The sequence below is a fragment of the Notolepis coatsorum genome (assembly GCF_963971535.1).
Source record: "Notolepis coatsorum genome assembly, chromosome: 8".
Lineage (NCBI taxonomy): Eukaryota > Metazoa > Chordata > Actinopteri > Aulopiformes > Paralepididae > Notolepis > Notolepis coatsorum.
This window is the reverse complement of record NC_140172.1, coordinates 102220318-102233302: the sequence shown is the minus strand read 5'-3', so window position 1 is coordinate 102233302 and position 12985 is coordinate 102220318. Positions and strand designations below refer to the sequence as shown.

The window sequence follows — 12985 nt, the reverse complement described above, 5'->3', positions numbered from 1 at the left end:
GATGCGGGTCCTGTGCCTCGCTGCTGGCTGCGCAGATGATGCGAATATAGGAATCTAGGGATTTTTTTGTCGCAGCGCCCGCCAACTCACTTGCGCCGCGGTCCCTTCGATCCGCCCGACCCGCATAATTATTTCCCCCAGATGCTGCCGACGGCATCCGACATTCGGGCGGATAACAAACCCGGGGGGCCGCGCAACTGACGAGGAATACGGTGCTATAAATATTGGCGTTATTATTATAGCATTATTAAATTGACGTCCATGCCCCGCGATGCGCACAGCGGTAACCGTGTACGGAGGAGCATCACTTGCATCGGTGAGTAGGTTAATAGCTGCACACAAAGACATATATCTCATCTGTTTATATCTCTGTCTCAAGCGGTCTGTCCGATCAGTCAAGCAGCATCTTAAACATAAACCTGACTGTGATTTTATCCACAGAACTTGAAGCCATGGGGACTGCTGCTAGCGGGGAAGGAGATATGTGAGACATCCAGGTAGAACTCAGTCACTAAGCAACAACAGTAACCCTGACCAGAGGAGACAACATGGGCTACAAGGTAAGGTGCACCTCATTCCCGTTGACCAGTGGTTCTAAACCTGTCAAGCCAGGACCCCCCGAATTGTTACACATAGGCCGTAGACCCACATTTGACAAGACGTTTGATGTTAAAATATCTTAAGTCCAGATTCTATGGCTGATATACCAGTGGAGAAAGTAACATCACTTTCTCCACTCCTCCCATTGGCTCAAACCTTTAGTGAATGAAATAGATCATTAACTATTCCATTTTTTTCTGGGGACCCCCTAGAACCCCCCCCCCAAGGACCACTGACTGAGGGTCCCTGAAACCCCACATTGAGAACCAATCCTGTGTGTAGACGACTGTGTACGAGTAGTTGACCTAACTCATTTTAGAATAATTCTAACTACCTTTGAAATACATAGGAGGCTGGGATCACTGAATACCGTGTCATCCTCAGCAAGATGCCCACTAACACCACTAATCCTTATAGCAAGAATCAGGTCATACATTATTGTTATTTTATTACATGGCGTTTTCACATTCGCCGAAATGCTTGCTTGTGATTGGTCAATAGCCCCCCGACAGCGGCCATTATTTTTCAATAATGACCGCTGTTTTTTCAATAATGACCGCAGTGCGCAGCTGTTGGCAATCAAGCCCACATCAGTGCAGCAAATCAGACACACCTGCCGCGCTGCACTGACAGCGGAGTGTCAGCGGAGCCAGAACAGGCTGCCCGCGATAATAATAATCACTTTATTTGGGCTGACAGAGCCACAGAACAACTGCGATTTGTCAAATGAATTAGGTATATTGTTAGTAAGTTAGCCATGTAATAAGCGGGATAATGTATAGCCTACTCGGTCATTGTCGCAAAATAATTGACCTTCACTGACGTTTAAAACACCTCGGCGCGGCGCCTCGGTATTTTAAACTACGTGTCGGTCAATTATTTTGCGACAATGACCTCGTAGCCATACATTATCCCTTACATAACGGACCTCTGCCGAACAATAATGACCGCTGTGCACAGCTGTTCGCAATCAAGCCCACTGACACTGCATCAGTGCAGCCAATCAGACACCTGCCGGCTGCACTGACAGCGGAGTGTGTGTTAACGATGACAGCGGGAGCGACAGAACAGAACTGCGTCTGCATTTGATCTCGTCTTGTCGATGTAAAATGAATTGGGTATATTGTTAGTAAGTTAGCCATGTAATAAGCGGGATAATGTATAGCTATACTCGATCATTGTCGCAAAATAATTGACCTTCACTGACGTTTAAAACACCTCGGCAAGGCGCCTCTGTATTTTAAACTCCGTGTCGGTCAATTATTTTGTGACAATGACCTCGTAGCTATACATTATCCCTTACATATATATTTTTAAATACCACCAATATAAAGTGTGATATAGGCCTATATATTCTCACACAAATAAATAGCCGTACGCTTCAAATAACATCCACGTGAGATATTGTGTCTTTCAAAGATAATTAGATTAGATTAAAATGTATTGTCATCATACAGCAAAAGTACAACGAAAATAAAATTGGCATCCAACCAGTGTGCAAATGTAACAGTAAAGTGCAATAGTATTATAGTAATATACAATGTACAGGTGATTAATAAACTGAGTATGAAATATATAAATTAGTACTACTGTAGTGCTAATCAGATGTATGTACAGAGTTGTAACAATAATATGTACAGTCAGTCAGTGATACAGGTAAGACACTATGGTAGTAGTCATACTGGCCAGCAGTGTAACTAGTAAGAGTGGGTAAGGGATATGTAGCTACAGATATAAATATAGATATGTAAAATAATTATGTGCAGGTATAGACAGGTGGATAGATAGATATATGGTAAGAATAAATATATATATACGGTATATACAGCATTATTGTACATTCTATCATACAGAGGGGTTATGTGTATAAATAGTATATAGAATTATTTGGATTATATGCAGACAGACATGGATATATAGAATAATAATAGAAAAAATTATAGAAAAGCATTAGAATTTTGAATTAAATCATGAAACACTGTTTTAAAACTGGCCACACAGTTATGCATTCACTTTGCTGCCATTGTAAGGAATTCCTTTTATCAGTGTGCTATTGGCTGATAATACCGGCTGAGTGAGTTTATACATGTGCAACCCTAGATTACTGCTGAGGGGAAGCGCACACACAGCACACACATCCACACGCACACACTCACTTTAAACAAACAACACACTGCAGCACCCACTCTCCACACTTTAGAACACCTAAACACACTTTATATTTATTGGTAAAGAATTTGCACTACAACTCGTACACCTTACTGTAAATTGTACCTAAATTGTACCTCATCCCATTTCTGCTTTGCACTATATAGTATTGTATATTAGTAAATTGCATAGTATATTGTATATTGTATGGTAACTCAGTTACTTCTATTCTGCATCAAACATTGTACATATGTCTATACTGAACACTGTGACTTCTATTTTTACTTCTATTTTACATGCTATACTATTTTATTTCATACTTATCTTGTCTAGCACAGTCTCTGGAGCGTAACAGTAAGAAGCATTTTGTATAAAAGTATTCTGTACTGGGGCGGTGAGGTGGCGTAGCGGAGATTGCGTTCGTCACCAACCCCGGAGACGCTGGATTCTCCTGTTCGAATGCAGCTCACAGCTCCGGGGTTGTCACCAGCTTGGCTGGCCGTTCATACTAATACAATTGGCAGTATTAGAGGGTGGGAGAAGCTGGCGGGGTGGGTCCGGGTCGTTGTAAACAGCGACTCCTACAGTTCGGTCGGGGCGCCTGCTAAGCGCGGATAGGATCTAAGTGGGATAGTGTGATCCTTCCACACGCTACGCCCTCTCAGTGAGAGTCCGCGCTGCCAGGTGAAAAGAAGCGGTTGATTGGCTAGACGTGTGTCGGAGGAAGCATGTGATAGCCTCCACTCTCCCAGACCGACTGTGGGGGGTAAGTGCGCAGCGACCAGGAAGGGGATTGGGAATTGGCATAACGACTAACATTGGGATGGGAGAAAATCAGAGGAAAAAGGAGGGGGGAAAAGATTAAAAAAAAAAAAAAAAAAAGAAGTATTCTGTACTTCTGTATGACAACTATTAAAGAAACTTGAACTTGAACTTGAACTCTGACCCAGCCTAGGTACGTGTATTTCAGTAGCAGTGGACTGACACACTATCATACAGTCAGTTGGTATAATACACTGCAAATGCCCAGGGTGAAGGCGGCTGAGTGGCGCAGTGGGCAAGGTGCTCGCCACTAACGCAGGAGATGCTGGTATCGAGCCCAGCTCTGGGCGTTGCTACCTGCTTGGCCGGCTGTCATACTAACACAATTGGCAGTGTTAGAGGGTGGGAAAGCCGGTGGGTGGGGATTGGACTCCTACAGGTCGGTTGGGTGACGCCGGTGCGGCGGAAACAGGAAGTATCGGGGGCTCCCACGCGTTACTCCTCGCCACTGAGAGTTCGAGCTGCTGCGGTGAAAAGATGCGACAGGCTGCCTCCTTGTGTACCGGAGGGGACACGTGATGCAAGGCTTCTATCCTCACTACAGCCGACCAGTGGGAGGCATAGTCTAGCAACGTTCAAGACAGGGGAGGGAAGAATTGGAAATACGAAATTGGGATGGGAGAACAACTGAAAATGGGGAGAAAAAGTGGATCAAAACAAATGCCCAGGGTGAAGTTGAGTAATACTAGGATCAGAAGTGTCAGCTGTTGTGTGTTGAGTGACCCGTAGTATAATTGGGCATTTGACTACAGCCTGGTTTCATACAGGGCTGACCAGAAGGGCCATTATCTCATGTCACTGAAGGAGTTTCACGCCTTTGGTATTCTGCCGTTAATGGAAATTATTTAGTTGACTAGGCAGTTTCAAATAGATTAGATAGAATAGATTGATGCCTTGGGAATATTTCAAGTTGCCCCGTGGAAAAGCCCCATTTGGGTTTGAGTGAAAGAGTGGCTATTGTTCCTTCACATAATTAACATGGATGGACAGGGTGGAACTGTGAGCATGTGGCTGTCAGGATGGCCGAGTGGTCTAAGGCGCCAGACTCAAGGATATAATCCTTCCATAGTAATGGCTATTCTGACACATATTTTCCCCCAAGGGGATTAATAAAGGAACACTTGACTTGACTTTGACTTTGTTTATTACGCTATGTCCACACAGCTTATCTGTGCATGACGGCTACCCTGCTGAACTGCTACCCATGGGGACATTAACGTGTGTTGTCGGGCCTTATAAATAAATTTGATTTGATTTGATTTGACTACCTCGCTTAACTGCTGTGGCTTGTAGCACGAGTGTTGTAGCAGAGACAGCATTACTCATCTTTCTACATTGAATTTACCTTTGATAATGTGCATTCATAATAGAATGTTTATTATGCCTCTTCCTAAATATGTTTTATTCATGTTTTCACAAAGTAAGAAAGTTGTAAAACAAACATTAGTGTTCTGAGTATTTATACCTGTAACCGCCAAGCAGTTACACAGACCTCTATATCTGCTGTTGCGGTTTCATGTGTGCTATTGGTATCAGGAATTGTTTTATTTTTGACATAGGATAGCATAGGGAGTATAGCGTGTGGATATCATGGGGAAAGGGGCGCGCACACACGCACGCACACACTCACACACACATGACCTTTTTATTTTACCACTATGAGTAATGTTTGATAAGGGGATTGGGTTTCTTCATTGAGCACTTATCCTTATCATTAGGGCACAAGTATCTTGTGTTTTATTATAAATATGATAATTGATACCTATAACCACCAAGCACAGTCACACAGACCTCTATATATGATCATTTATACCTATAGCCACCAAGCACAGTCACACAGACTTCTATATCTACTGTATATGATAATTTATACCTATAACCACCAAGCACAGTCACACAGACCTCTATATATGATCATTTATACCTATAGCCACCAAGCACAGTCACACAGACTTCTATATCTACTGTATATGATAATTTATACCTATAACCACCAAGCACAGTCACACAGACCTCTATATATGATCATTTATACCTATAGCCACCAAGCACAGTCACACAGACTTCTATATCTACTGTATATGATAATTTATACCTATAACCACCAAGCACAGTCACACAGACCTCTATCTTTGTATGGGAATTTTCAATATAAAGCAAGAGTTTTGGTTTCGGCCTCTTTGTTTCTTCAGTGCCTGCCATATTCAGCCACTCTCTGTCTCTCTGTCTCTCTGTCTCTCTCTCTCTCTCTCTCTCTCTCTCTCTCTCTCTCTCTCTCTCTCTCTCTCTCTCTCTCTCTCTCTCTCTCTCTCTCTCTCTCTCTCTCTCTCTCTCTCTCTCTCTCTCTCTCTCTCTCTCTCTCTCTCTGTCTCTCTGTCTCTCTCTCTCTCTCTCTCTCTCTCTCTCTCTCTCTCTCTCTCTCTCTCTCTCTCTCTCTCTCTCTCTCTCTCTCTCTCTCTCTCTCTGTAACACCTGGTGCTGTCTCCCTCCCTCCCTTTTCTCTATCTCTCTCCACTCGCTCTCCCATAACGCCACTCCTCTTTCTGTGTGTGTGTGTGTGTGTGTGTGTGTGTGTGTGTTTCTCTGCGTTCCCCTTTCTGACTCCTCATATCATTTTTATCATAACCCAATCTAAATAGCCCAATGAAACGGCAAGTCGGCGACCTGCAAACCATATAGGCAAAGCTGCCTATAATATTCTCACAGAGACAGCAGGTAGGCCTACTCGTGCAAAAACAAATATTGCAGATTATCACAGATTATAGCAGATATAGCAGATATAGCAGCATGCAACTTGGAAATGTTGTTGACACAGCAGGGAATATGCTCATAATATTCCTAGATATGAACACTTTTGTGTTTGAACTGAAAGCATTCACTGCCCTTCTAGGCATGTCGGCTCCGTGGTATCAGTGTGGGATTGATTGATTGATTGATTGAAAACTTTATTAACAGATTGCAGAATGGGTACAATACAGTACAGCTCAATACACACAATGGGGGAAACTGTACAAGCAAAACTGTACATTGGAATATCGACGAAACCTTACTTGGTCCCAAGAAGAGGGTCTCATGTATGATTGGGTTAGGACATTTACTGTTCATTTACAGGGGCCAGTTTAGGATTGCAGTCTCCCGTAGGTGCTCTTTGAGAGTGGTTTTGAAAGTGGGTAGTGATTCACATTCCTTTACAGCTTTGGGTAGGGCGTTCCACATTGATGTGGCATAATTGCGAAATGTGTTTAGTCCCTTGTTTGAGCCGAATCTGGGTTTAACATGATTTGTGGAGACAAACCCTCTGGAGGTCGTCCTGTCCACTATGAGCCTGAGGAAGGGGTGTGGGTGCAAAGCTTTAGCCCATGGCACGCCATGCGCCCTCAGCGCTGACCTTAGTTGAAGGTAAAGAAAGAAGGACTCGCCGGGAAGATCATAAAATTCTCTTAAATCCTGAAACGCACGGAGGCCGTTCTTATCATAAATATCCTCCAGAGTATGAACTCCCCTCCCTCTGGTGTTGTGGTCGTGGTATTCACTGACCTTTGGGAAGTATTTTGACATGTACATGGGTACCTTAAATGGGATGTTGACAGCTGCTGCTCAGGAAAGTATAAGATCATGTTTTTCAAGGAACCATGGCTTCAGAGAAGTGTTTCAACTTTCAAGTGTTTACAGATAGGAGCGGCCCCACATCAGCTGACAAATTAAAGACCAGGATATGGAGTCACAGCGGTAGATTTGCAAGGAATGCCAACGCATGTTACAAGCCGAGGCAAAGCATGACGGTAGATGAACAATTCACACAGATCATATGGGCAAGTATGCCTCTAGAACACAAGAGGAACCACAACATAGATCATATGGGCAAGCATGCCTCTAGAACAGCGGTTCTCAAACTACGGGTCGCGACCCAAAGTGGGGTCATGGGTAGATGACAGGTAGATAAAAAAAATAAAAAATAAATTAAAAAAACTCTGATCGAGTTTTCCACCTGGCAGCTGTGTGTATTTGCTATGTCTCGCCCTTCATCAATGGAGGCCGACACATAGTATTCCAATACACATCTCACTACATCCTGCGCATTTATAATCGCGGGAGGGGGGTCTGGTCTTTTGTGTGTAACCTGGACTCGCAATGGATAGGTTTGTTGTCAGAAGCGGTGCCGTTTGGCCGCGATGAAATGGGCTCTGCGCATAACCAGCTGCTATACCACACTGAAGTGAGGTGGCTATCTCGAGGCAGAGTATTAAATCGCCTTTTTTAACTCAGAGAAGAAGCGCAGATTTTCCTTGTAGACAAAAACAACCCATTGGCAGAGAAATGTGCTGATAATGAGCTGGATTAAGACTCCGTTAGTGGCACTCCAGGATAATCAGCAGATGGGTATTTCCTGCTTGATGGCTTTTTGTAGGAACAGAATGTTGCAAAAAACTATTTTGTAGCCACTACAAAGGGCTCATTGAACAATTTCGGAGAGAGAGCACGGAAAATTTGGACAACTGGATCAAAGATCCGTTCATTACGCATGGCGCATAGCAGGCCACTGTCTGAGCAGGAAGCGCTCAATGGGCCAACAGATTTCCTCTTATTTTGTTCTTAACTAGCATTTTTTCTTATTTTGTTCTTACCTGGGATTCAGCAGTCTTTTCTTAGTTTTGCTTTTCTCTTAGGCAAGACCAAATTCTAAGAGTGGCCGAGAGCACTCTTACCCAGATAAGAAACTCTTACCCAGATGAGGGAAAAAAAAGCCTACCATTGGTCAATTGCCCCCAAATACGACTTAAAAAACCCCAGAACTCTTATGCAAACAGTAAAAATGTATAAATAAACAACTGACTTTGACCCGCGTCGCACACACTGTGTTCCAAATGGATTTGAGAGAGAGAGGGAGAGAGAGAGAGAGAGAGAGAGAGAGAGAGAGAGAGAGAGAGAGAGGGGGGGAGAGAGAGGCGAAAGGATGAGACAGCTTACATAACAACACACACGAGTGATGTGAGATGACCAAACATGTGATTATAAACACACGCCGGTTAAATCATATGCCTCCACACCTACAAGTTCTGAGCGCACTCTGGGTTTTAGCCACAGGGACCTTTCAGAGAGATAGATGACAGGTCTGGTATTTCCCACCACATGGACATGTGTGTGTGTATGTGTGTGTGTCCGCAGTAGGTGGCCAGGAGCGCGCAACTAGACTGTATAAATATGGAATATTAATGCAGTCTATTCCACTATATAGCTCTAGGTGCTGTATGATGACAATACATTTGAATCTGATCAAATTTTGGTAGCGTGCCAGAGTTACCTGTTGAATATGGGGATCCGCTCATGCAATGCAGACCCAAGTTTTGCACACGGCTCTCGTATTATAATGAGCTCGTGGGGCGTGTCTGTATGGAAATTAATTGAGCGAGAACGCGCAATTCAGTTTAGAATGAGTGGGATTCATCATTCAACACACCTGGGTAAGAACAGATTTGGACGTTAAGAACGGGTTGAAGAATGCGGCGGTGGCTTTTCTTATTTTTTCTCTTAACACATTGGGCGGCAACTATGAGTAAAGTCGGGTTATCTCGCCATGCGTTGAGCGCCAGGACCCCCGAAAACCCGAGTATACTCGGTTTTTCATCGTTATTTCTTTTATTCGATATTTCTATTCATTACAGGCACACGGACGTCGGGGTTAACATGGGGAATCATCCTGAGATTGCCAAAGTGCAACACCGGCCGCATCCTCCCAGGTGGCGGTATCGAGCACCCTTTAAAACCTTGTATCTTGGCCTGTGCGTTGATTAAATGTCTCCGGGTGGAATTTTCTTTGTCGGGCAAGTGGAGCGGTTGTCCCGATCGGATTGAGAAGCGTCAAATGCTCCCGATGCATGATGTGTGGCAGATTATGTTGGCGACACGATCGACACCAATACTGGGACTCGTGATCAGATAATTGGAATTTTCTTTTTGGGGTACATCCTAGTGTAGGTAAGGGCTATAATATCAATCCTGCTGTGATCCAACTATGACTTCACCTCAATCGCAACATGTGTAATGTTACTCCACAACGTATGCCATTGGTGACGATCAAAGTATCAAAAAACGCCCCAACCTTTCATGCATTCATGATGAAACATAATACCTATAATATAGATTTGATTTGAGAATAGTAGCATGTCCAGGCAAGAAACGGCAACGCTTTTAGTGAAATGCACGTAGTGCTGCATAGCGTTGTTTTCTGGGATTAGACAGGATCACTCTAAAACTATACTCATATTCACCACGGTATAAAACGGGAATGTATGGATGAATTTTTTTTTCTTTTTCACATATTGAACGATAGATAGTTGATGTCAAATGGGCCATAGTATTGTATCCATAGCTATAATATAGAATATAGAATCTACAAACAAGGTGACGCACACCTATCTTTTAAAGTGGGGCAGTGCTCATTAATCCCCAGCGGTCAATGAGTTAAGAGAACAATAAGAAAAGCCACCGCCACATTCATCAAGCCGTTCTTAACGTCCAAATCTGTGCGTACCCAGGTGTCTTGCATGATGAATCCCACTCATTCTTAAACGGACATGTGCATTCGCGCTAAATTCATTTGCATACAGACATGCCCGCCATCTCCTTATAAGGCGAACAGCCGTGGTTCGGCATCTGATCCCTTCAACAGGAAGTGATTTGCGACTGATCTCAAAATGACACACACACACACACACGTCTCACGACACGTTGTAAATATGCGTTCTATCCTGGGCAGCCAGCATCTAACTGTTCTAACAGCAATATATAATCCATTTCAGAAGCAGAACGCACGCAATAAGTTATAATAATAATAATAATTATTGAAAAGTTCTGGGTTTATAAAGTCGTATTTGGGGGCAATTGACCAATGGTTTGCTTTCAACCCATGAACTCCTTCCTCTCTCACCTTTTTATATATATTTTATCTACTAAAACTGTATTGTATTATATTGTTTGTTTTGTAAAGTGTCTTTGAGCATTAGGAAAAGCGCTATATAAATCTGATGCATTATTATTATTATTATGAATGGTAGGCTTTTTGAAATGTTTCTCATCTGGGTAAGAGTTTCTTATCTGGGTAAGAGTGCTCTCGACCACTCTTAGAATTTGGTCTTGCCTGAGAGAAAAGCAACAATAAGAAAACATTGCTGAATCCCAGGTAAGAACAAAATAAGAGGAAATGCTAGTTATTGACCGCTGGGAATTAGACGTGGGGCCAGCTCTAGCACTGCCACGCTTTAAAAGATAGAAGTGGATCACCTTGTTTGTAGAGCTATAACTATATTCTATATTATAGCTATGGATACAATACTATGGCCCATTTGACATCACCTATCATCATTCAATATGTGAAAAAGAATAAATGTTTCCATCCATACGTTCCCGTGTTATACCGTGGTGAATATAAGTATGGTTTTAGAGCGGTCTAGGGTAATTCCCGAAATGCTGAGTTATAGCCATATACGTCAATTCCACTATAGACGTTGCCATTTCTTGCCTGTACACGCTATTATTCCGAAATCTGATCTATATCATAGGTATTATGTCCCATCATGAATGCATGAAAGGGGGGGGTGTCGTTTCTGATTATTTGATTGTCAGTAACGGCATTCGTATTGAACACTAAAAACGCTGATCAGCTGGATCGGTATGAAAACCTTGCACAATCAAGCCAGAATTTACGTCAGATGACCCTTACCTGTGATCGGGAGTATTCCAAAAATAATATTTCAATTGTTTTATCGCCATCTGCTCCATCCGATGTCCATTTGGCACACGACATAACCCACCACAACATATGCATCAGATGTCCCGTAGACGTTTGGATGTGACCAATTGAACCTCTAGCCTTCCCTCTACTGAAAAACTGCGCCCGGAGACATTTGAGTGTAACACAGGGTCTGGAACAGGGTTTACTGCACTCTCGATACTGCCACCTGGGAGGATCTGGCAACATACGGGTCCCTGACATTGAATAGGATATTAAAATCGAAAAAAGGAAAAACTATCCAAAAACATAATATTACGTGGCCTGGCACTCAACCGCTGGCGAGCAAACACGTAATATTATGTGGTTGGCACTGACTGTGTTAATGCATTGCAACAACAGACACATTCTACAACAGGTACATTGGTCAACTAACATTACACCGTACAATGTGAGAGGTTATTTTCATTGTCTGGGCATATTGGGGGACAGACGCATACACACAAGAAATGCACATCAGTAATTCAAATCTACTCAGAAATGTTTGTCTGAAGTCTCTCACCAAAAGGACATTTGCATTTTCTTGATATATGAACTGGTATGACTGAGGCCTCGTTTAGATGTGCCTTTCGTTTATACGGAAACGGCGTTTTTACGGGGTGAAACCGCAAAAAAGTGAGACTACCTTCCAGGGTGGAATTCCTAGAAACGATATACCTTTGCGCTCTCATCTAAACTGTCAAACCGCATAAAACGATGAGGAAAGGGTTGTCAAGGCTCTCGTTGCGTGTACTGCTTACATCACATCTAGAAGCGTAAACAAAGCATGTCTGATTCTATCCATGGCGATCACCTGAAGGCTACATTGGCAGTACTTTTAAATACACAAGAATCTGTCCCGCGGCGTGACTGGACCCACTGTCTGTGAGTGACTCTGCTTTGGTCCAATCACATTCCCCACCCACAGTCGAATCAGAGGCAGAGTAGGGCGGGTCTTCACAGCACGTCATGTGACATATGCGCCAATCGTGTGACAGCGGGGCTCAGTCGTCTGGAGTCGTTACAGCCTCGTCTGCACGGAGAATTCCATCCCAAAACGATAGTCTAAACGCAAAATTAAAAGTGAAACGTAAGACGACTCTTGCGGTTTCTGTTCAGACTCTCTCCGTCTAAACGTAGCCTGAATGTGTGTACATATTTACAATTAATATATACAGTATTTATTTTGTGTAAAAAATTTGTGGTATTAATACGCCATTTGTGTTAACACACTAACTTTGACAGCCCCAATTTAAACAAAATGAGTTGTAATACATAGAATGTTAATTAAATATAGCTACAGGGCTAAATCTGGGCTATAAAAAGATACAATACATGGAGGGGTCTGTGTGTGTGTGTGTGTGTGTGTGTGTGTGTGTGTGTGTGTGTGTGTGTGTGTGTGTGTGTGTGTGTGTGTGTGTGTGTGTGTGTGTGTGTGTGTGTGTGTGTGTGTGTGTGTGTGTGTGTGTGTGTGTGTGTGTGTGTGTGTGTGTGTGTGTGTGTGTGTGTGTGTGTAAGCATTTTCCCACTTTGTAGATCTCTCTGGCTCTACGCTGTGTGAGATGCTCACTGCTAATGAACTACTTTACACGTCTGTCATCCAGACTACTGACTGCCTGGGGGGGCTGCTACATTACATCATGCATT

At 43.1% G+C, this 12985-nt stretch overlaps 1 protein-coding gene across 1 annotated transcript in view; it reads left to right on the top strand.

Moving 5' to 3' along the window:
- Positions 1-245: 245 nt before the first annotated feature.
- Positions 246-12985, top strand: part of LOC311233196 (beta-galactoside alpha-2,6-sialyltransferase 1-like) — a gene marked incomplete at its 3' end in the record, with an annotated part of 74851 nt that continues 62111 nt past the window's right edge. The window contains exons 1-2 of the mRNA XM_084320120.1: positions 246-316; positions 442-560. Of these exons, the coding sequence (XP_084176246.1) occupies positions 549-560 (12 nt within the window). The 5' untranslated portion in view covers positions 246-316; positions 442-548. The remainder of the gene's footprint in view (positions 317-441; positions 561-12985) is intronic.